Below are 24,612 nucleotides of genomic sequence, written 5' to 3' on the forward strand. Positions count from 1 at the left end.
TTAATACCATCCACAAACCCATAAGGAAGCTCAAGTCCCAGCTTAAGCGAGTCAAAGATTACCTGGATTCAGGTTGGCTGGTGCTTACACAATTCCCTGTGAATGTGGAGTGATGTATATCAGCCAGGTGGGACGTGCGGTGTAAACCCACATCAAAGAGCACAGGAGGTGTATTCATTTAGGTTACCCGGAGAAATCGGTGGTAGCAGAACACTGCATTCACAATGGCCGTAGGATTGATTTGGCGGCACAAAACTACAGTGCCATGCCAATGGCTTTTGGGACTGTCTGGTAAAGAGAGCTGTTGAAGTAAAACTAAAGGATAAGAATTTTAACAAAGATGAAGGTCTTGCTCTATGTAAGAACTGGAATTCAATTGTAAACAATGTGGAAGAGCAGAAACCTGATTGGATGAGGACTAACCAATCAGAAATGATGTAATATAGGGGTATAAATTCCAACAGACTAGACTTGCCCAGGCATAATCCCGGAAGAAGATAGCAGAGTTTGTCATCGAAACATTAGTTATAATTGATTCCTGTACCCAGCTTGAAGCCAAAGAAGAGTTTATTCATATTCAAATGTGCTTATGCTTTCACTGGACTAAACGGAGAGGACACTAATAAACTCTTCTTGGGCTTCAAGCTGGGTACAGGTATCAATTATAACTAAGCTGCATGATCACATAACATCGAACTTTGCTTTTACATAACCTATTGAATTTGTACCAAGTTACAATGAATATGAACAGATGTACTTACAGAACATGCACAGGATTAAAATGTCATTGAAAAAGTAATTACTACCTTCCTTATTAATGCAATATTTAGTAAATTACACCATCTGTGCTTTAAAATATAAGAATTAAATTTTTGTTCAATATACCAATAACTGTAAATGACACCATTTTGACTACAATCAATAATACAGAAAACTGACAAAGGAATGGCAAGTAATATTAAATGGAGCCAGTTCTGACGTAGGCAACAGGAACAGATATGCATGCTGCTTGCATCTGTACACATCATGCTGTTCAGTGCCTTTCAGACCTGAGCAGGATACCCATAGCTGAGAGCCTACAACCATTTAAAGCTAGCTCGCTCTCTCCCACTTAATATTGATCACTTACTGCACCATTCCATGCCCACACTTTGATCACTTGGTTGTATTTCTACTCCCAGTGTATAGGCAGAGACTAAAGACCATAACATCAGTGTGGTGAGGACCAAGAAGCTGTGGTCAAGGGAAACGGAGGAGCACTTAAAGGACTGGACAATATTCAGGGATTCATCTTTGAGTCTGATTGAATATGCCACGGTTGTCTCTGACTTCACCAACATAAGAAAGTAGCTGCATTTTTATTCAAATTCTATGCTCTTTGAAGCTAATTCAGATCTTCCTTTGTAGAAATATTGTTAAAGGACTAAAACAAAACATTTTTTGGTGTCTACTTGTAAGTACGATGAAAAGAAATGAGGATTAACATACATGTTGATTTTAAAACATCTAATAGTTTTGATCCTCTGAATGCATTTTATTTGCTAATCAAATTTGTTTTGTAAAGTTTTATATTTATCAGCTGTATGCATGAATGTGGGCCTTCAAAAACATACTGGACATCCCCAAACCAAAAACAGTTTGGTTAGTAGTCAGCTGAAGCCTGGATCTGTGGCATTCATCCTGGTGATCCAGAAATACAAAAACTCCAGGTACTGTCTACAAAAGGCTATTTTAAGGCTGAAACAGTAATTCCAATTGAGGTTAGAGACAGAATCGGATACACATTAGGTCTGGCAGGGTTTGCAAGTCATTGCTTCCTACAAAGTGAAACCCAATGGTGACTCCTTTGCTTGCATCTTTAGAAACAGCTGTATTTCTATCTTTATCTCTGCTTTTCCTTTTCGAGGTTCTTTTGAGGACCCTGACCTGGAGTTACATGCTGCCGTCAGTTCTTTGCGGAAATGGGACCCGTTCTCGGGGCCTCATGACCAGCCACTTTTTGATATGCCAAGGATGAAGACTAGTGCATCTTCAGGGTGCCGGATTTTTGTGGCTCTGGAGGTGGGCAGATTTTCATCGCCATCATTGCTATCATCGCCAAATTTTCAGACGGTGTTGAGGAGGCAAACAGGAGTGAGGTAGATCAGCAGGTTGAGTGGTGACACCGCAATAACTGTGCACTCAACATCAGTAAGACCAAGGAATTGATTGTGGACTTCAGGAAGGGGGATCAGCTGTGGAAAGGGAGAGCAGTTTCCAGTTCCTGGTGTCAATATCTCTGAGGATCTATCCTGGGTGCAACATAATGATGCGTTCACAAAGAAGGCATGACAGCAGCCACATTTCATTAGGAGTTTGAGGAGAATTGATATGTTGCCAAAGACTGTCCTAAATTTCTACAGCTCTACTGCCAAGAGCATACTAACTGCTTGCATCACCACCTGGTATGGAGCGGTCACTGCACAGGATCAGAAAAAGTTGTAGAAAGTTGTAGTCAGCCAGCTCTGTCTTAAGCACTAGCGCTCCCAGTATCGAGGACACCTTCAAAAGGTGATGCCTCCAAAAGGTGGCATCCATCATTAAGGACCCCCAACACCCAGGATATGTCCTCTTGTCATTGCTACCATCAAGGAGAAGGTACAGGAGCCTGAAGACACTCACTGAACAATTCAGGAACAGTTTCTTCCCATAGAAAACCTCAGAGATAGTGGGAATGTATAATTATAGAGTCAATGCAAGAAATCAAGCCCCAGAGATCAGATATAGTGTCCCAAAAAAAAACAATGAATTTGTGTTGTCAACACTGAGCAATGCATCTTAAATTTGATGGACTACCATTGTCCCAATAACCACATCAATAGCTCGATCATTCCCCTAGCTGTTTCCCATCAATCTCAGTTGATCAGTATTCACACCTAGATTTCACATGCTTTATATGCCTGCAGAGCTTGCACTTGGCTAGTAGTCAATACATGCCAGTGTATATTGCCTGAACACATTTTATGACGTTACCACTCTCAACAGGGCTTTGCAGCACCAGATAAACAGTTGGTAGATAGGCACACATGCTTCCTTTTATTACAGGAGACACGATGATGCTCACTATCGGAAAGGATGGGAATAGATCCACTTTTAGATTTATTTCTCTTTCTGAAATCATACCGCCCCCTCATCTCTTGATCTCACCTGAGTGAAAAGCTGCAACTTATGTGAGCTGTCACCTTTGACATTCCCTTGCCATCACTATTCTCCTACACCTTTAACCATGGGTTTTAGTCCTTTCAGGTACATAGGAACTGCAGGCTGTCTGAACAATGATGGAAGAGAACAGCAAGGGAAGTGAGGAGATGGTGGTGATGAAGAACAATCATTATTCAATTTTGCAACCATAAGAACATCCAAGTATCAGTAATTAGAGGATAGTTTGGAAGTGGGTCTCGATGAGACATAATGTGGTAATCAGCGTGAGGACAGTTGTACAAATGACGTTTCTTGGGATGGCATAATTGCATAGCAAAGATGAATCTGACCATACTCTCCAGAGTACTACAGGTCACTTCCAGTATGAGCCGAGTAGTAATATACTGTATTTGCTCAGTATTTTAATTCTGTACTTTATGTGCTGCATATAACTAATGGATCACTTCTTTTCATTTGTCATGGTGATTCAAATAGATACAATCTGTACAATTAGATTTGCTTCTAGTTTGGAAATGAGAGAAAGAACAATAAAAGAGGATATATTAGGACCCATCTAGGATTATTAATTTCATCAACGGATATGAATTGTTTTTTGAATTTTGAGTTAGGAATTAATTTAAGAATGGCTGATATTTATTATCCCTTGGAGAAGCTAGTGCTCTCATCTATGAAAGCCACAAGTCGGCTTGCATTGACAAGTACACATAATGTAGATGTGGTATTAGGACAGTGCACTGGTATGTGAACACTTGATTGATTGTGAGGCAGGCAAATAGTTCTGGAAATGCATGGTGAACTTGTACTGAGGATTACAGTTACTGAACAACACACTGTGAACTGGTTATATGGCAGAGTGAGAGAGAAATAGTACATGTGAGTGAAAACTGCTAAAAGTTATGAAAGTGGCAATGTCTTTTTAAAAAGCTGTGTAAATACAGGAACTGTGTGAGACACTATCTACTCTCTCTCTTTCATATTTTCTTTGGCAAGCAAGTTAAAGCTTTACTTCACTGTGAAAATAGACCTTATTTTAAGTTTACAATTATTTGCAGTTTCTTATAAAGAGAAAATACAAGTCTGGATGTGCTTGTCTCCTTGCTTTAAGCTCAATTTCTTTTAAGATCTCCTTTCTGTTCCCTTTTGCCTCCTTTACAAATGTTGATTTGAACAAGTATTGGATGGACTCTGACTGGAATTCCACAATAGTCATCTGTAATTATAGCCAGCTTTGGGGATTATGCAGGAACTCGAGTTCAGAATATGACATTCATATTCACACATTTTATTAAAAACTGTAAAGACTGAATTGATAAATTAGGAAGTAGTTTGAGCTTACTGGGATAGAATCTCAATGCTTATTGCCTCAATTTTTTTTAGCGTACGAGCCCTGATGATGACTCTTCTCCCTTGAATGTAGCTGAAAAGATAGATAAACTTAAAGAAAGGTCACATGGTTGCCATGTTGGATGAAATGTCATGATAAGCAATATCTCCCTTGACTGGTATTGGTGAGGTTTAGGAAGAAATGTTGTGTGACTTTGCCAACAGTATACTTTGTACACCCGAGGTGACCCCAGGAAGGGTTTAACAGTATGTACAGTATGTCTCCCAAGCACAGCACAGGGGGTCTGATGAGTAGTTACAGATCAATTTCACTGGACCATTGCCAAAGTCAACAGATAAATGACATTGTGCAGCAGTTATTGATCAGTTCACCACCATGTACATACACTGAAGTAAAGAACCAAGATGATCTGGCTGAAGTGGTTATTGTGTTGTCAGGAATCCAGACTCTGACCAAGGTCTGAATTTCACAGGCCAGCATGTTAAGATTGTTAAGGTGGGCATTGAACAATGTTCTGCATCCTCTATCATCTGGAGATGTGGTATGAGAAAAAGAATGAACAGGAGATTAAAGATCTCATGGGCTAAGGCCATCCAGGAGACTGAGCAAGTTGGTTCCGGTAGCTGTGATGAAACTCCGGAAACTGAGCAAGTAAAGAGAATGAAGCAAGCAGCACACCAGAGGTGTGGGTTACTTCAAAAAAGAGATAAAGTCTCCACTTGGTTTTAACATCACAGTCTGTTTGGACAGAGGGAGCTGGTGGGTTTGTTTCGTGCTGTATGATTCTATGATCTGACTGTGTGACTTTACACACATGCAGCTCTCTGTGATAATTGATGCAGCACTAAATCAGTTGATACAGATACTTCATTGAGAATCTCATGAATTATCTGGCAGACTCAGATGAATAACAGAGTATAACTGTAAGATCAAAGAAGAAAAACTTGAAAACCTAACATAAAGAAATCATTCTGGATTATTTTATCATTGTCATAACTGGTGAGAAGATAAGCATAACCAGTAATATTAGAACCACAGCACTTGTTTAAATAAATGTAAATGCTGCCAAGCACAAGGATAAAAGAACACCTTATCATGCTCTGTTGCCAGATAGGTCTCTAGGTCAGAATGGATTTTAAATATAAAGCATAGCTAAGTTAGACCTGTTAGATGATCTGGGATAGGTTTTAAAAAAATTAAAAAGTGTAAATACATGAGGCTGGAAATCATCTTACATCCTCTAATGGCCTTAAAATAACCTTCTGGGTTACCCACAAAAGCTGCATGAATATCAGGATGCCTAACTGCAAAGTGTGCAGAACATTGTTGGAGGAGTCCCACACTGGAAATGACAGCATAGGCATTGGTGTGGCATTTCATTTCTGGGCCTAGGGCTGGCATTTAGTCTCGCCGGCATGGTCTCCGCAGCCAGCTCCTATGGAGATATTCTGCTACAGCTGCTAATAGATGCTGCAATTGATGAAGCTGTTTGGGGAGCTGCCCCAGAGATTAAAGGGAACTGCACATGCAAATAAAGAACAATACCCTAAGGAAGCATACTGGTTTTGTAACACGTAAGTACCTTTGACAAGAGTTTGCCTGGGGGGGGGGGGGGTGTCTGAAAGGATATGAGTCAAGTCTCACTAACTCCAGCAATTTCAGGAAGCTTAAACGCAGGGTATGTCCTTTTCAGCTCTGACTGTTCTTGTGGCTTGAAAATAAGCAGAAGTCTTCTCTCTTAGATAAAGGAGTTTGGGTGTGGTGATGAGCAGTAATCTGAGAGCAGCATCAGTCTGAAATGATTCTGAGAGTAGAGAAATGACCTAGATGGTAATCTTGACGCACAGTCAAAGCATTTCATATCTGTGTGCAAAGCAAAATTTAGCACCATCAAGTTACGAGCTGCAGAGAAGATGAACCTTTTACGGGTGAGCAAAACAAAGTTGTCTGTTGGTCCAGTAACAACTTCTCTTTTCAATTCTAGTCAGCTTGAAATATCATGGGAGACAGATTTTTCACAATGCTCTTCTATTCACATCCTTTGGAGTTAGCTTTTTTGTTGAATAAAATTGGTAGATCAGATGGAAAGCCCACAAAAAAAGCAGGCACAAAGAAACTCAGAAATATATATATGAATTTGTGTTCTCTTTTTGACAGCATGCAGCATTTTATTAGGAGCTGTGTGACTGAATTTCAGATCCAAGCTGTGTAAACACGCAAAAGTATTTAAGGAAACCCAAATGTGGGAATGGAATTCAGATTGCTTTTAAAACCTAGGGGTTTGGACCAAGAGATTTACCAATCCAGCTGAATTCTACCTTTAAATTTAGAAGGTCAGCAGAGTAGCATGGTGGTTAGCACAACATTTTACAGTATCAGCAACCGGGATTCAATTCCCGCTGCTGCCTGTAGGAGTTTGTACCACGTGGGTTTCCTCCGGGTACTCCAGTTTCCTCTCACAATCCAAAGTCATACTAATTGGTGGTTAACTGGACATTGTAAATTGTCCTTTGATTAGTCTAGGATTAAATCGGGGGCAGCTCGAAGGGCCAGAAGGGCCTATTCCCTGCTGTATGTTGATAAATTAATTAACAATTTTCAGCTTGTAAATCCATGCTCATTATGTGTTACTCTTTTATATATTCACTTGGAAGTCTGGTGATGGTAGTGCCTCATCACTATCAAGGCTTATGATTTATGGTGCTATTTTTTGACAGCATCCCTATTGTTTCCAACAATAAGCATTTGTAAAACATGTTTCTAAAAAACTTCCAATATATTTACTCAAAATTTTACATATTTTATTAAAAACATTGTTACTTTACTGTTAAATTTATTTCACCAGTATGTCCATTTAATTTCACTGCAAAAGATCTATTTTACACATGAATGTCAATATTTACAATTAAAATAGCCAATAAAGGTTATAAAATACCAATATTTCCATTTAAAACAGTACTAGCAAACAAAATGTTAGATATGAAATAGTTTACTGAAAGCACTGTACATTTATACTGTCTCTATTATACATACCCAATGGTGTAATAAAAGTCGCAGAACAATAAAAAATATGTAATAGTGCATATATTGCAGGAATGATGCAAAGACAAATTACAAGTTCAGTTTGTAACACTAGTTTGCAATTGTAACTTCAGGAAAATAAAACAATCTTTGTACATCATACATTTAATTTGATACTTCTAACTTTTCCCATATTATAAATCTGACATCAATTTCATAAGAGTTTACTAAAGAGAAACTGGTGTTACTCTGAATTTGATGTCACTGTTACTCCTTGTAAATGGTTGGAGACGGTAGTTCTACTGATTACTCTGAGCATGTGCTGTCGTTCCATTCCTTGTTGTTTTGTCGTATCCTCCCCGTATACAACCTGCTTAACAAATAAGAATGAAAGCACCTTTTTAACTCAAGTGATAATACCATATATTTGCAGAAGTTTGGAGACAAGAAATGGCATATTGCCTACCGTGGAACTCAAATTATAATATGTATAAACTTCCTAGAACCAACATCTTAACTGTAAAATTGATATTTCTATTTCAAGTTTGACATTTTGTGACAAGCCATCCATTCCACATAATATTATGGTTGCACATATAACTAGATACCCATACAGATATAATCGTATACTTATCAAGACAAAAGCTGCTTCATACCCCGGCAATGCAAATATCAACTCATAATTGACTGAACATGCACTTGTTCAGTGGCCAGTAACTTCACCATTAAAATTATGTATTTGATGATAACAATGATGAACCTTTACTCACAAAACCCCTCAAGCTGCTTTGCTGACAGCTGAACTTTTAAATGTGAACAGCACACTAGCTAAGTACTAAACTCAAGGAGACACTACTTTCAATACTGTACCTTGAACTGTTTGAAAGTGAACAATGTCAAAAGATCCATGCAATTCTGTCATGTGATTTTTCTTTTTGAGTCATCATTAAATAAAGAAATGAAAAGAGAAGTTCAAGTACAAATCCAGAAATCACAGACAGTAAGAAATGACCCACAAAGAGGAAAGAGACATACCAGTATTGGGAGCAGTAGTGAAGGAGATAATAGACTGAGAAGAGTAGAAGCTTGAGAAAGTGAAATCAGAATTCAGCTGCCAGAGAGAAATAAACATAAATTGAGTAAATGTGTTCTATTGGTGTTCAAATATCATATTACAAATAGTTTGATGTTTAAATTACAAACGTTCATATTTTTAAAAATGCAGACTTGCTCCTTGCGAAGTACTACCAGTTATCCAATAAAAGTATGAATCGCAAGTGTCCAACTAAATATCTCTCCCTCCTCTTAAAACATTTTATGGCTGCAGTTCTAGATTTCACTAACAAAACCAGTTTCCCCCCCTATCATTTTCTGAGGTGTGATTCCTGCAAGTAATGAACAGCCATTTTACTTCTTCTGTTCAGACTGCAAACTGAAGTAATTATTGCCTTTCCTAGAATTCAAATCTGCCAATCACAAAGGAATTGAATACATTGTGCCTAGTAGAGTTGGCAATTTTTCTTCTTCCTATCCCTTGCCTGGACAAGTGCAAGACTACACTGAGAACTTCTAAAAGTGCAGATGAAGTAAATGGTCTGCACCTATTTGCCATACTTTTTTACACTCTTCTAAAACATTAACTTTGCAAAAGAGAAGGTAAATAATGCATGATCATTTAATACAGAACTTTTCTTTTAATTTTAAAGTTAGAAATATCCCTAAATTTATCATCAGTGCAGAGTGTTAGGTTTTGTACTCCAGACATTAATCAATAGAAAAACATGGGAGCTTGGGAAAATGTGTCTAACTCATTGTCACTTTAATTAAGTTCATATATATGATGTGGTGGCATCATGACATTTGCCATTCACATACTTTTACACAGAATTCATAATGAATTATGTAAATAAAGAATGCTTAATCAAACAATATATTTACAATATTACTGAACAATTAAATGCAAAACTTTCCTCCCTGCTTAGCTATAAACTCCAACTCAATATAGAATGTATCTCAACTATATACACAGTGAACTATAAAATATAATTACTACATAGACATCCATAAGTTAGTAAATTTCAAATTGTCCCATTCAGGGCTAAAGATTTAATTGTTGTGGAGGATGTCTTCCTCTTGTGGGATAATGTATTTCATGAGTGGGTGGTCACTCTACTTGGCAAGTGAGGCTTGAGACTGTGAAACAATCCCAGGCTCTGGTTGTAGGAGTTGACTCTAGGACCGCAGGAAGTGGTCCTGACAGCTATGGACGCCTTTTTTTTCTGGACATGTAGGCATCCTGTACAGTATGTGGCAAGCTGATCAACCTGTTGATCCATTCCAGGCCACCAGACAAAGCTTCAAGCCATCACTTTAATTTTGACCACACCAAATCGGGGAACTGGAGTTTCTGCTGCACATTCTAGCCAATTTGGGTTGCCATGGAGACCTGAGAGAGAAAGGGGTCTTTACTGATTTCCCTTTCTATCATTAATGCTATAATATGGAGGTTTTTGATTTGCATTATGGAGAATATGTCAAAAGGAGTGTTCTTTGTAAATTTTTCAAGTATTTCCTTTTCAGAGTTATGACTAAATAGCTCTTTTCATTATAGTTTAGTAGTTTTCTTCTGATTTTGAATACTATAGCTAAATTAACCGAAGCATTAAATAAAAAGCTGATTGCAAGTTTGAACAGAAGAGTAGATGCATAGTATTTAGATACCATGAATTTACATAACTATTTAAAGTTGAAATTGACGGAAGAGATTAATGACTACAGAACATAATACTTGTCTCCTTGGTAAAATTGTCATTAGTTGAATAAATAGTTAGAAATGTGATAATTGAAAACAGAAATGCTTGAATTAATAGACCTTTGTATATTTTATGCTGCATTCTGATTATTCACTTAAGGTTGATGGGCATAAAATCTAAAGGAGATGGTGGTATTTTTCGTATCCATTCAGTTTGCTTTTAAACTGATTGCTAAACATGCCAAATAGGAAAACTTACAAGAAGTGATCACATACTATAGATCTCTATCCTACTAGGGACAATTATTTAGAAAGACATTGCTCTAGTCTAGACTAAGAGTTCTAACCGAAAGAAAGTTGGTACAGAATTTGGTTTTCGGGTCAAAATATGCAGTGATGATTTTAAACACACTAACTGATGAAAGTCAGTTACCTTCCCTTTTCCCAGAAACCAAGGAATTAAGACTTCCAACTTTGCCTTTGGTGTTCTAAGGTCCTGTAGAAAAACTACTTGCTACTTTTGTATCTGTTTTTTGACTCTTACCATCAACCTGGGGCAACCTTCACTTTATTTTTACTTCCCAATTTCCCACCTTCGGAACTGGCTGTTAATAATAACAAAACTATTAACTTTAAGCAATATTTCCAAAATCCCAAACTTCCCTCTGTAGCCACCATTCCTGGTATGAAGTCCATGCATATATGGAACAGGATAAACAGTGTAGCTTACAGGATGGCATGAGTTACAGCAGTAATACTAACCTGCTCATTCATGACTGTAGACAACTCACTGAGCAGATCTCTATAGTGAGATTTCATCTCTTCCTGGTACTCTAATTGGTCTTCTTTAATTAGCCGTTCGTTAACCTCCAGAGCATGCCCACATGCAGCTGCAAATTGTCTGTGTGGACAAGATCAAAGACAAAATTACTGAGCTAATTACTAATTTTCTTCTCAATGACTTCTGGTACATCTTCAGTGATCTAATTGCTTTGCAAACAAATAATCAATTGTTGCGAGGGATTGGGATTATAGCTCCATCAGCAAGTTAATTAGCTCTTATAAAATTTTATGAACAAAAAAATTTCGATAACTTTATAGAGAGAAGGAAATTGGTTGCTTATCAAAGAAGTTATATCAATGTAGATTGTACAATACGAACAATAAAAGAAGTTTGATCAGAGGCTGATCTAAGAGACGCAGCAAACATTGTTCATTATAGGTGTCATTTCCGTTGCTGACAACTATATTGTCGCAGGTCCAATGCTGTAGATGTATAAAAGTTTTGTGTGTAAACCTGATATGAGGGATATAGGTCTAGCACAGTGCATGTCAACATGAGCCCACTATAGCCATTGGCTCTTCAATATACTACACTCAATTTTTAAGCTTTCAGGATAGATGGTTAAAACATGAAATAATCTCTTTGAATCAGAAGGCTTGAGTTATAACAAATGCTGAAATGACACAAAGAGTAGGATTTTGTGTGGCCAAGAGAAAATGAAGTGCTCTCAAATTTTTTTATGATTCACTTTTCAGCTCTGCTGTCTGGAGATCCACACGAGACACACTGATACGATGACTAGAGCCCCAGAACTGACTTGGTACAGCACAATACAGGCCCTTCAGCCTACAAAGTTATGCCGAACATTACCCTACCTCAGAAATTACTAGGTTTACCTATAGCCCTCTATTTTACTAAGCTCCGTGTACCTATCTAAAAGCCTCTTAAAAAACCCTATTGCATCTGCCTCCACCATGGTTGCCAGCAGCCTGTTCCACGCACTCACCACTCTCTGAGTAAAAAACTTACCCCTGACATCTCCTCTGTACCTACTCCCCAGCACCTTAAACTTGTGTCCTCTTGTGGCAACTATTTCAGCCCTGGGGAAAAGCCTCTGACGATCCACATGATCAATGCCTCTCATCATCTTGTACACCTCTATCAGGTTACCTCTCATCCTCCGTTGCTCCAAGGAGGAAAGGCCGAGTTCACTCAACCTTTTCTCATAAGGAATGCTCCCCAATCCAGGCAACGTCCTTGTAAATCTCCTCTGCATCCTTTCTATGGCTTCCACATCCTTCTTGTAGTGAGGCGATCAGAACTGAGCACAATACTCCAAGTGGGGTCTGACCAGGGTGCTGTACAGCTGCAACATTACCTCTCTGCTCCTAAATTCAATTCCACGATTGATGAAGGCCAATACACTGTATGCCTTCTTAACCACAGAGTCAACCTACGCAGCAGCTTTGAGCATCCTGTGGACTCAGACCCCAAGATCCCTCTGATCCTCCACACTGCCAAGAGTCTTACCATTAATACTATATTGTGCCATCATATTTGACTTACCAAAATGAACCACTTCACACTTATCTGGGTTGAACTCCATCTGCCACTTCTCAGCCCAGTTTTGCATCATATTAATGTCCCACTGTAACCTCTGACCGCCCTCCACACTATCCACACCTCCTCCAACATTTGTATCATCAGCAAACTTACTAACCCATCCCTCCACTTCCTCATCTAGGTCATTTATAAAAATCACGAAGAGTAAGGGTCCCAAAACAGATCCCTGAGGCACTCCACTGGTGACCGACCTCCATGCAGAATATAACCCGTCTACAACCACTCTTTGCCTTCTGTGGGCAAGCCAGTTCTGGATCCACAAAGCAATGTCCCCTTGGATCCCATGCCTCCTTACTTGCTCAATAAACCTTTCATGGGGTAAGGCATGAGCTCGTAAGGCATGACCTGCCCTTGACAAAGCCATGCTGACTACTCCTAATCATATTATACCTCTCCAAATGTTTATAAATCCTGCCTCTCAGGATCTTCTCCATCAACTTACCAATCACTGAGGTAAGACTCACTGGTCTATAATTTCCTGGGCTATCTCTACTCCCTTTCTTGAATAAAGGAACAACATCTGCAACCCTCCAATCCTCCGGAACCTCTCCTGTTCCCATTGATGATGCAAAGATCATCGCCAGAGGTTCAGTAACCTCCTCCCTCGCCTTTCACAGCGGCCTGGGGTACATTTCATCCGGTCCCAGTGACTTATCCAATTAAATGCTTTCCTAACTTGTCTGCTCCTATCCCTCTCCAATGCTATGGTAAAGGAGACAGAATTGTGATTGTGATCTCCAAAATGCTCTCCCACTGAGAGACCTGACAGCTGACCAGGTTCACTTCCCAATACCAAACCAAGTACAGCCTCTCCTCTTGTAGGCTTATCTACATACCGTGTCAAGAAACCTTCCTGAACACACTTAACAAACTCCACCCTATCTAAACCCCTCGCTCTATGGAGATGCCAATCGATATTTGGGAAATTAAAATCTCCCATCACAACAACTCTTATTATTATACCTTTCCAGTTCTCTAAAATCATAGTTCATTTTTGAAGTAACATCCCCAGATCTGCATATTCTATATTGCTTCATAGTTGCTAAAGTAATCAATTCTTATGCTAATTTCCAGTACATTATAAATTTGGGATGTGCTAGAAATCTGATATAAAAATAGATTACTGGAAATACTTAGCAGTTAGATAGTATCTTTGGAGCAATGTTAGTGATCTGAAAGATTAATTTGTTTTCTCTATCTACAGATGCTCTCTGATTTGCTGAGTATTTCCCAACACTTCTGGTCTTTATTTTCCAGATTTCCTTCATCTGCAGTTTTTGTCTGGTTATCAATATGATGCCAAGCCTTCTTGTTTTCCTTCCTCTTCCAGACTAATTATTCCTACTTTCTAACATGTTAAAATATTTAGTTAGTTATTGCATAGACAAAGATGGAATTTCCCAAGCAGGCTTAGATCCTTATACTATATAAAGACATCTTTCTTTTCAAGTCAACAGCACCAGAGGAAAAAATAATATACCGGTATATGTCTAAACAACAAAACCTGCAAATCTGAAATTTAAAAAAAACAGCAAAGATCTGGAATCACACAGCTAGTCAGGCAGTATCTGTGCAAAGAGAAACGGTTAATAACAGTTAATATTTCAGTTTGGGGACTTTCATCAAGACTAGGATGAAAGAAAAACAAGTTTGTTTTTGGCAGTAAAGGTGGTGGGGGAGATATGAATATAGCAAAGGAAATATCTCTGATTGGGTGAGTCCAATGGAATAATGGGAGCTTTCCTTTCCACAGGTGTTGCCTTCTTACTGCGAGGTTCTGGAATGCTCCGTCAATGGGGGGATCTGTTTGCTTCATTTCTAATCAGGAGAGTGTGTGAGAATAATCAAGAAAATTAATCTTCAGTAGTCCAATATTGAACTTGCCACAAAGCTTACCTGAAAATTTCTTTCAGGAGCTTTACTTGGTTGTCTGGATATTTTTTTGCATTTGTTTCCTCAAGAAAAGCCCAAGCATAAGCCATAGGTCCTGCATTTACCTGAACAAACAAGGATATGACTTGATAAGAACTACAGCAAATTAGTAAAATACGCAGAAAGTCAAAAGAAATGGGTGTGGTACTATAAGCACATTGTATGAATTTAGAATCACTGTATAGAAGAGATTAACACAAACAAAACTTCAAGTTCAGTCCTTCCCGAAATAACTCACCTGTTTTCATGAAATCCCAATTACTTGACTAACCAAGGGTAAGCAATTAAAATCTTTAAGGTAACGTAATTCTAATACATGTCTGTACCATGATGTCCTTTAATCCAACTGAACTAGTTTCTGTCTACAAGTCTTGTTCACATTATCTAAAAAACTGAGGGACTTTGTAAATACAATGAGTACCGGTATTTGATCGCCCATTTCTGCATTTAAGTTATACTGTAAATATCTAACATCCAATGTTTAACACAATAATTTTTTTTAATGCTCCATAGAGCCAGCAGTTTTTTTTTGAGATTTAACCTAACAGCTCCACTTGAAGTTGAGAGCTATGATTCTTGTCCTCTTAAACTTTGCACTCACATTCAAAGAAAGTAACTTGAAGATAAAAATGCTTTCTTTTTCCTAAGCTACAATGTAACTTTCAACGTAATCATTGATTCAATTGTGGCTATTGCACTTACTTTATGTAAAGAATTAATCTATAATGCCCCCTCTTAAACAATTTGTGGAGAAGATAATTTCCCTATAGTAAATTTGGATTTACTCGGGGTGTTTATTTTGTTAACCAATCTCTATCTGGCATTCTGCCATAGAAGTACTGCACCATGTATTGTACGTAATGATACTTAATGTAATCATTTTATGCCCAATTTTGCCTGTGGAGGTTTTTGTTTATGTTGTAAAGTGGCAAGAATGTACATGTACAGCCAAGTGATGGAAGGATTGAATGGAATGTAAAATTATATCAGGGGATGGTTTATTAATAAATAAATTATTACTGATCAATGGTACTCACTTCCACCTATTTGAAAATCCAGGAGTTTTAGATCTACTCTAGAGGCATGCACAGATAATCTACACAGCTACTTTAATATTGTACTGAGAGACTGCTGTACATTGTTGGTAATTATCTTTGTAAATTTAGCATGAGCCTGTCTGCAAGGCTCAAACTAATCAAAGCTCACAGCAGTGTGGTCAAGAACACTTCTAACTTTTATTAAAACTGAGCAAGCCACACAAATAAACTACAAGCACTGCAACTTTAATGTAACAGAAGATTTTATAGAAAACTATGTGGTAAAATGTTACATTGCCCTGTGGTTCCTCAAAGCATATTGGGATAGAACTTTTGGTCAATTTTTAGACCAATTGTTGTTGAAGGTTGGCTATACATTGTTTAGATTAGACATGATATTATTTCTTCAGCGGTTTGAACGGGGCACGATTGTGCCAGCACGTGGAGGTCGGCCAGTAAGAACAGCGGGAAGAGTTCAAAAGCAAGCAGAGTTGAAAGGGTGACAGTTATTTCTTCAGCGGTTTGGACGGAGCACGACTGCGCAAGCGTGTGGAGGTCGGCCAGTAAGAACAGCGGGAGGAGTTTAAAATGAAGACAGATTTACAGAGCGGGCATCGGAGGAGCAGGCGACGGAGTAGAGGGAGACAGAGTAGGAAGGCTTTGGCTCAATGGGGCTTCGGTGATAAAGGGTTGTGGCCAGGTAGGTTATCTCTTTAAAATACAGACAAAGTATGTGCGCGAGGCCGGTTTTCCTGTGCTCGGTATCAGAGGTCCTGGAGACTCCCAGCCTCCTGGACGACTACATCTGCATCAGGTGTGTCGAGCTGCAGCTCCTTAGGGACTGGACCGCGTTAGGGATCTGGAGCTGCAGTTCGATGACCTTCGTCTGGTCAGGGAGAGTGAGGAGGTGATAGAGAGGAGCTATAGGCAGGTAGTCACACCGGGACCACAGGAGACAGAGAAGTGGGTAACAGTCAGGAAAGCGAAGGGCAAGAAGCAGGTACTAGAGAGTACCCCTGTGGCTGTCCCCCTGAACAATAAGTACTCCTGTTTGAGTACTGTTGGGGGGGAGGGTGGCCTACCTGGGGGAAGCGACAGTGGCCGTGCCTCTGGCACAGAGTCTGGCTCTGTGGCTCAGATGGGTAGGGAAAGGAAGAGGATGGCAGCAATGATAGGGGACTCTATAGTTAGGGGGTCAGATAGGCGATTCTGTGGACGCAGGAGAGAAACTCAGATGGTAGTTTGCCTCCCAGGTGCCAAGGTCTGGGATGTTTCTGATCGCATCTGCAATACCTTGAAGTGGGAAGGAGAAGAGCCAGAGGTCTTGGTACATATTGGTACCAATGACAAAGGTAGGAAAAGGGAGGAGGTCCTGAAAAAAGACTCCAGGGAGTTAGGAAAGAAGTTGAGAAGCAGGACCTCAAAGGTAGTAATCTTGGGATTACTGCCTGTGCCACGTGACAGTATAGGAATAGAATGAGGCAGAGGATAAATAATGGCTGAGGGATTGGAGCAGGAGGCAGGAATTCAGATTTCTGGATCATTGTGACCTCTTCTGGAGCAGGTGTGACCTGTGCAAAAAGGATGGGTTGCACTTGAATCCCAGAGGGAACAGTATCCTGGCGGGAAGGTTTGCTAAGGCTATTGGGGAGAGTTTAAGGTAGAATTGCTGGGTGGTGGGAAATGAACTGAAGTGACAGAGGAAAGGGAGGTTGGCTCACAAATAGAGAAAGTTTGTAGACAGTGCGAAAGGAAGGACAGGCAGGTGATAGAGAAGGGATGCACTCAGTCTGATGGTTTGAGATGTGTCTATTTTAATGCGAGGAGTATCATGAATAAAGCGGATGAGCTTAGAGCGTGGATCAGCACTTGGAGCTATGATGTTGTGGCCATTACAGAGGCTTGGATGGCTCAAGGGCAGAAATGGCTACTTCAAGTGCTGGGTTTTGGATGTTACAGAAAGGATAGAGAGGGAAGAAATCAAGGTGGGGGTGTGGCACTGTTGTTCAGAGATAGTGTCACGGCTGCAGAAAAGGAGGAAGTCATGGAGGGGTTGTCTACGGAGTCTCTGTGTGTGAAATTAGGGATAGGAAGGGATCAATAACTCCACTGGATGTTTTTTATAGACCACCCAATAGTAACAGGGACATTGAGGAGCAGATAGGGAGACAGATTCTGGAAAGGAGTAATAATAACATGGTTGTTGTGGTGGGAGATTTTAATTTCCCAAATATTGATTGCCATCTCCCTAGAGTGAGGGTTTTAGATGGGGTGGAGTTAGTTAGGTGTGTTCAGGAAGGTTTCTTGACAAAATGTGTAGATAAGCCTACAAGAACGAGAGGCTGTACTTGATCTGGTATTGGGAAATGAACCTGGTCAGGTGTCAGGTGTCTCAGTGGGAGAGCATTTTGGAGATAGTGATCAAAATTCTATCTCCTTTACCAGAGCATTGGAGAGGGATAGGAACAGACACGTTAGGGAAATGTTTAATTGGAGGAAGGGGAAATATGAGGCTATCAGGTAGGAACTTGGAAGCATAAGTTGGAAGCAGATGTTCTCAGGGAAACGTACGGAAGAAATGTGGCAAATGTTCAGGGGATATTTGTGTGGAGTTCTCAGTAGGTATGTTCCGATGAGACATGGAAAGGATGGTAGGGTACAAGATCTGTGGTGCACAAATGCTGTAAATCTAGTCAAGAAGAAAAGAAGAGCTTACGAAAGGTTCAAAAAACTAGGTAATGATATGAATCTAGAAGATTATAAGGCTAGCAGGAAGGAGCTTATGAAATTAGGAGAGCCAGAAGGGGCCATGAGAAGGCCTTGGTGGACAGGATTAAAGAAAACACCAAGGCATTCTACAAGTATGCAAAGAGCAAGAGGATAAGATGTGAGAGAATAGGACCAATCAAGTGTGACAATGGAGAAGTGTGTATGGAATTGGAGGAAACAGCAGAGGTACTTAATGAATACTTTGCTTCAGTATTCACTACGGAAAAGGATCTTGGAGATTGTAGTGATGACTTGCAGTGGACTGAAAGCTTGAGAATGTAGATATTAAGTAAGGGGGTGTGCTGGAGGTTTTGGAAAACTTCAAATTGGATAAATCACCGGGAACAGATGGGATGTACCCCAGGCTACTGTGAGAGGTGAGGGAGGAGATTGCTGAGCCTCTGGCAATGATCTTTGCATCAACAATGAGGACAGGAGAGGTTCCGGAGGATTGGAAGACTGCAGATGTTGTTCCCTCATTCAAGAAAGGGCATAGGAACAGCCCAGGAAATTATTGGCCAGTCAGTCTTACTTCAGTGGTTGGTAAGTTGATAGAGAAGATCCTGAGAGGCAGGATTTATGAACATTTGGAGAGGCATAATATGATTAGGAATAGTCAGCATGGCTTTGTCAAAGGCAGGTTGTGCCTTACGAGCCTGAATGAATTTTTTGAGGATGTGACTAAACACATGGATGAAGGTAGAGCCGTAGACGTAGTGTATATGGATTTTAGCAAGGCATTTGATAAGGTACCCCATGCAAGGACTATTGAGAAAGTAAGGAGGCATGGGATCCAAGGGGACATTGCTTTGTGGATCCAGAACTGGCTTGCCCACAAAAGGCAAAGAGTGGTTGTAGATGGGTTATATTCTGCATGGAGTTCGGTGACCTGTGGTGTGCCTCAGGGATCTGTTCTGGAACCTTTCTCTTTGCGATTTTTATAAATGACCTAGATGAGGAAGTGGAGGGATGGGTTAGTAAATTTGCTGATGACACAAAGGTTTGGGGTGTTGTGGATAATGTGGAGGGCTGTCAGAGGTTACAATGGTACACTGATAGGATACAAAACTGGGCTGAGAAGTGGCAGATGGAGTTCAACCCAGCTAAGTGTAAAGTGGTTCATTCTGATAGGTCAAATATGATGGCAGAATATAGTGTTAATGGTAAGACTCTTGGCAGTGTGGAGGATCAGAGGGATCTTGGGGTCTGTGTCCATAGGACACTCAAAGCTGCTGTGCAGGTTGACTCCGTGGTTAAGGAAGCATATGGTGCATTGGTCTTCATCAATCGTGGGATTGAGTTTAAGAGCCGAGAGGTAATGTTGCAGCTATATAGGACCCTGGTCAGAATCCACTTGGAGTACTGTGCTCAATTCTGGTCACCTCACTACAGGAAGGATGTGGAAACCATAGAAAGGATGCAGTGGAGATTTACAAGGATGTTGCCTGGATTGGGGAGCATGCCTTATGAGAAAAGGGTGAGTGAACTCGGCCTTTTCTTCTTGGAGTGATGGAGGATGAGAGGTGACCTGATCGAGGTGTACAAGATAATGAGAGGCTTTGATCATGTGGATAATCAGAGGCTTTTTCCCAGGGCTGAACTGGCTAGCATGAGAGGGCACAGTTTTAAGGCCCTTGGAAGTAAGTACAGAGGAGATGTCAGGGGTAAGTTTTTTTACGCAGAGAGTGGTGAGTGTGTGGAATGGGCTGCCGGCTGCCGGTGGCGGCGGAAATGATAGAGTCTTTTAAGAGAATCCTGGATGGCTACATGGAGCTTAGAGGAATAGAGGACTATGGGTAAGCCTTGGTAGTTCTAAGGTAGGGACATGTTCGGCACAACTTTGTTGGCTGAAGGGCCTGTACTGTGCTGTATGTTTTCTGTGTTTCCTTGCAATACATTGTTCATACACTGAGAAATAAAGAGAGGCAATGTCTTCAGAGGATCATTAATTAAAGCTCCACTCCAGGTCATTCATCATAGCAACTGGATTTTCACTGAACTGCATTATGGGATTCCTTTTTAAATTTCATGATGGGAAGAGCATTGCCGTAAGAACTGCTATAGTTTAGTGAGGGCTGTCACTTGATTAGCTATAAATATCTCCTTGCAAGTAAAACCCATAGTTCCTCAAGGACCTGTTGGGCATCATCTATAATCCCAAATATATTTTCTATTCTCACATGTTATGCAGTTCTCTTCTAGTCAGGAGGCTGTAACTACAGATTGGGAAAGTATTTTTCATCATAAGGTAAAATTATCTACCCAAAATTTAATTGTGTAAAATATGTTTTATACAACTGACTTGAAGTAAAAAGAAAATCCTAGACTGAGAGGACAAAGTGCACAGTTCCATGTGGCCTAAGCATAAAAGATTGCTAGCAGGAAGCAGATCTTGGCATCCCTGTTTAAACATTAGACTTTGGATATGAGATGTGGAAACTGACAGAATCTTATCTAAGAAGGCATGCCAAAGAGGACGGAAAAGTTCGCTTCAAATGCTCTTTGAAGTGTAGGCATCACTCATACTTTTGCAGAAGACAACAACTGGTGTAATGTTCTAAGTATTTTCCTGGTAAGGCTTTCTTTTTTATGGTGAGTGTTCTGATGTTTTGACTCTCTTCCTGGGCACTCACTACCTCATTTGATCTAGCAGCAGGGAAGCAGGATGCCCAAGGATGTTGCCCAACACAACGTTCCCTGCATCGGATCATCCCAAGCCACTTCACTAATTTGAACAGCTCTTCCAGATGAAATTTGTCACTTTAAGAGCATCTGGATACATTCTTTGAACCATTGAACCAAACACAACAAACAAGCTCCGCAAGTAGGTTTGAAATTCACATGTGACTCCCCAAATTATGGCAATTAGTTCTCACAGTTACACAGATGAACTACAAACTGGTCTCCTCATGTCAATCACTGCTTGCAAACCTCATGAATTTTTAAAATCATTCCCCAGCCACCTCAGACAAAACTGACACAGGTTCATTCTCAGCTGCATTTTGATGCCTTCTTGGTAATATATAACTTGTAGTCCTTTCTCTTGCATTAAAATCAATACAACTTCTCAACCTACACGTTTGGTGAACTCATTGCAAATGCAGTACTCTCACAGCTGGAAAAAAGAAAGGATACTTCCTTCGACTGTGATAACATTACCTTGGCGCTGACACTTCCTTGTAATTTGAGTTGAAGGCGAATCATGTCCACTTCACTCATCGAGCACAAGTGATTGAGTTCTGAAACCTTCCTCGACATTTCATCAATTGCCACCTCAATGGGGTTCAGTTCTGTACTGTGTTGGTTAATAACTTGAATCCTCTTCTTAACATATGGAAATGTCTGGCTAGCTGCAGTAACAAACCAAAAACACTTCTGAGATTAAGAAGCTTCATTTACGTTCATTTGCACAAAATATGGAAACGAGAAGTCTTATCATTATACGAGCATTACTGTAAGGTAAGAAAGAACTTTTTAGTTTCAATGGAAACCAGAAGCCTATTGGTGCTGCCTGACTTCCTGAGAGTTTCCAGCATTTTCTATTCAATTCCTGACCCGTGGAAATAAACCAATATAATTGCGACAACAGTGGGCAATTCAGTTCATTCTAGTGTTTCATGTTAGAAAGAGAAAGTGTAATCCCAGCTCCATTTCCATTATCTAGTGACTTTTCCTGGCAGAGAACCTAGTTTAGACATCATACACCCCGATCATGGAGAAGAATAAAAGCAGGTGAAGTACGTTCAGCAAGGCATCAGGGTTACAAATGAACATTAAACATCATTGCTAATTATAACCCAATCATAAGATGTAAGGGGAACCTCAGGGGCAAGCTTTCCACACAGAGGGTGGCACGTAAACGGAATGAATGGAAATGGTTGAGGCAGGAACGTCTAAAAGACATTTGGACTGGTACATGGAAAGGGGTCAATAACTTAGGCAGCTTGATTGGCATGGACAAGTAGAGCCAGAGGGCCCATTTCTATGCTGTATTACTTAATGATTCTACTGACAAGTGCAGACAACCATTTAGTGAAGTTCCCTGGACAATTTAGAGGTACTCTTCAACATGAGGCTGAGTAAAAGCATGATGCAAAACTAGACCACTTACTACAAATTTTACTCTTGCAAACTGAATGCATTGTAATCTATTTACCCTTGTTTTATAGCTTTTCATTCATTAATGTTAAAATATTGTGTTTACTCAATATACCAACAATTTCATATGGTATAAGAGATCTGTGCAAACTAAATATATTCCAGTCAGTTCAACTAATCAAATATTTTCTATTTGGATCTACAGTAATTAGTTTCTGACACTGAAGCAGCTTTTCATTGTCAGAAATTTCTATATATTTGTGTAATTTTCTATTGCACCTTTGGCAGAATCAGAGATGTCATAAAAGCAGCTGAGCAGGGCCAGAGCTGGAAAATGGGATGCACTTGCAGAAATATAACTAGTGAACAGATCAAAACAGGTTGAGGTCTACAAACAGATCCTATAATTAATGAATAATTTATTGATTTAATTTGGTCATCAAATTGAAAATTGTACATGGATTAAAAAAAACAGAAGTTGCTGCAAATTCTCAGCAGACCCAGTGTGGGGAAAGAAGATATTGTTGTTGGACTTGGTTTTCATATCAGGGGAAGTTAGATATAAAATAATTATTAATTTGACATCAGTAGATCTATATTTTAGAAGCAGATGCAAATATTTCTGTATAGGTGGTTGGGAGCAACCAAATGCTAATGATTTTCTAAGCATTTTTATTTTAGATTGTTTGTTTATTTTGAGAAATATTTTGATTACCAAATCCAATAAACTTGAGTTTGTTTTACTACTTTGAAACTCATACTCACTTGTTAAGATTGTCCTTCTCTTGCACTGTTCTTCTACTCCCCCATGTTTTTTTCCAGACAGGGTAAAAGGTGTCTCAAATACAAAACGTTTGATGTTGTGATGTTTCTCAAAATCTGTTCTTCTTTCAGCCAGTTCTTTTTCATCAAAATATGGCGTAACAAAAGTAACCTGGATATAGGCAAATTTTGGATCCAAATCTTTGGGATTGACCTGAGTGAAAAGATAAACAATTACTGCTTGCTTTTTCTACTTGTGTAGAAAGAAATAGTTTCAGAATTAGTGATATTTTCATCAAAATATTTGCATATCATGTTGTAAATTTAAGCTGAAGGTAGGTAGAATTTGTTAGTGACTACATATTTAATATATAACCCTATATTTTAAAAAATAGTAAACAGATTTTATTTATTTAAAAGATCCAATTTATTCAAAAGTTGGCCAGATTGTGTTTGCCAGCTTTACCTTGTTAGAATCTTGAATCATTTTCACATTCTCGGCACCATATTTATCAGAATACAGCTTCAACAATCTCTGAGAAATTTCTGAAAGTCCAGTCAGTTTGGGCTCTTTATAAATATATTCCTTGCTGTCATCTTCCTCAAAGAATGTCTGACCAATAAAACAAATACAAAAATTAAAACAATTCTACAATAATGTGGTTAGTGGCAATGCTGCTATAAAAAAGCAGAATGTTGGTGGTTTAGTCCCTCTTTCCAGTTGGACTGCAAAAAAAGTATCTAATATTTTAGCATTCCTGGGTTAGGAAGTTGTAGGAAATTTATCCATGGTTGTTGTTCCTGGCTTCTGTATCTAAATGATTCCTGTTGAAAATTAATGCAGATTTTATTCACCTTTCAAATCAGAATTGGTAACGTATTTGTTTCATCCCCACTCTTCAGAATTGTTAACACTATATTGATCTTGGACAGTGAAAAAGGTGATTGCCTAACTCAGCTGAACGCATGTGAGTTAACAATACATCTGATACATCAAATAACCACAACCTTAGAGGAGCTTCCAGCCTTAGAAAACTCCTTTGTAGGCAATTGTCCAGTTTGACATAATTTGGCTTAATTGATCAGAATTTCGCTTTATTTTACCAGCTACTATATGCATTCATTGATATTAATCTTATGCTGCTACATTAGATAGAAGGTGAAAGTTCAGAACTGTCACAGAAATGATGTGTGGATCCAACTCCTTTTCTACAGAAAACTAAAAGTGACTTGAAAACTCTTAAAACTCTGTGGGCATCAGATAAAGACCAGGAACTAACTTTAAAAA

The 24,612-nt window shown here is 39.4% G+C and overlaps 1 protein-coding gene across 4 annotated transcripts in view; it reads right to left on the bottom strand.

Annotated features, from left to right (window-relative positions):
* Positions 1-7,325: 7,325 nt before the first annotated feature.
* dock10 (dedicator of cytokinesis 10) overlaps positions 7,326-24,612 on the bottom strand; it is a 213,463-nt gene continuing 196,176 nt past the window's right edge. For 3 of the 4 annotated variants that reach the window (XM_073040973.1, XM_073040971.1, XM_073040970.1), the window contains 7 exons: positions 23,791-23,937; positions 23,328-23,538; positions 21,624-21,814; positions 14,623-14,723; positions 11,082-11,220; positions 8,603-8,678; positions 7,326-7,937 (listed from right to left, as the gene is read on the bottom strand). In XM_073040973.1, the coding sequence (XP_072897074.1) occupies positions 7,867-7,937; positions 8,603-8,678; positions 11,082-11,220; positions 14,623-14,723; positions 21,624-21,814; positions 23,328-23,538; positions 23,791-23,937 (936 nt within the window). In that variant the 3' untranslated portion in view covers positions 7,326-7,866. The remainder of the gene's footprint in view (positions 7,938-8,602; positions 8,679-11,081; positions 11,221-14,622; positions 14,724-21,623; positions 21,815-23,327; positions 23,539-23,790; positions 23,938-24,612) is intronic. The other variant, XM_073040972.1, reaches the window with a different exon arrangement.

This window comes from Hemitrygon akajei, chromosome 3 (genome assembly GCF_048418815.1).
Source record: "Hemitrygon akajei chromosome 3, sHemAka1.3, whole genome shotgun sequence".
Classification (NCBI taxonomy): domain Eukaryota; kingdom Metazoa; phylum Chordata; class Chondrichthyes; order Myliobatiformes; family Dasyatidae; genus Hemitrygon; species Hemitrygon akajei.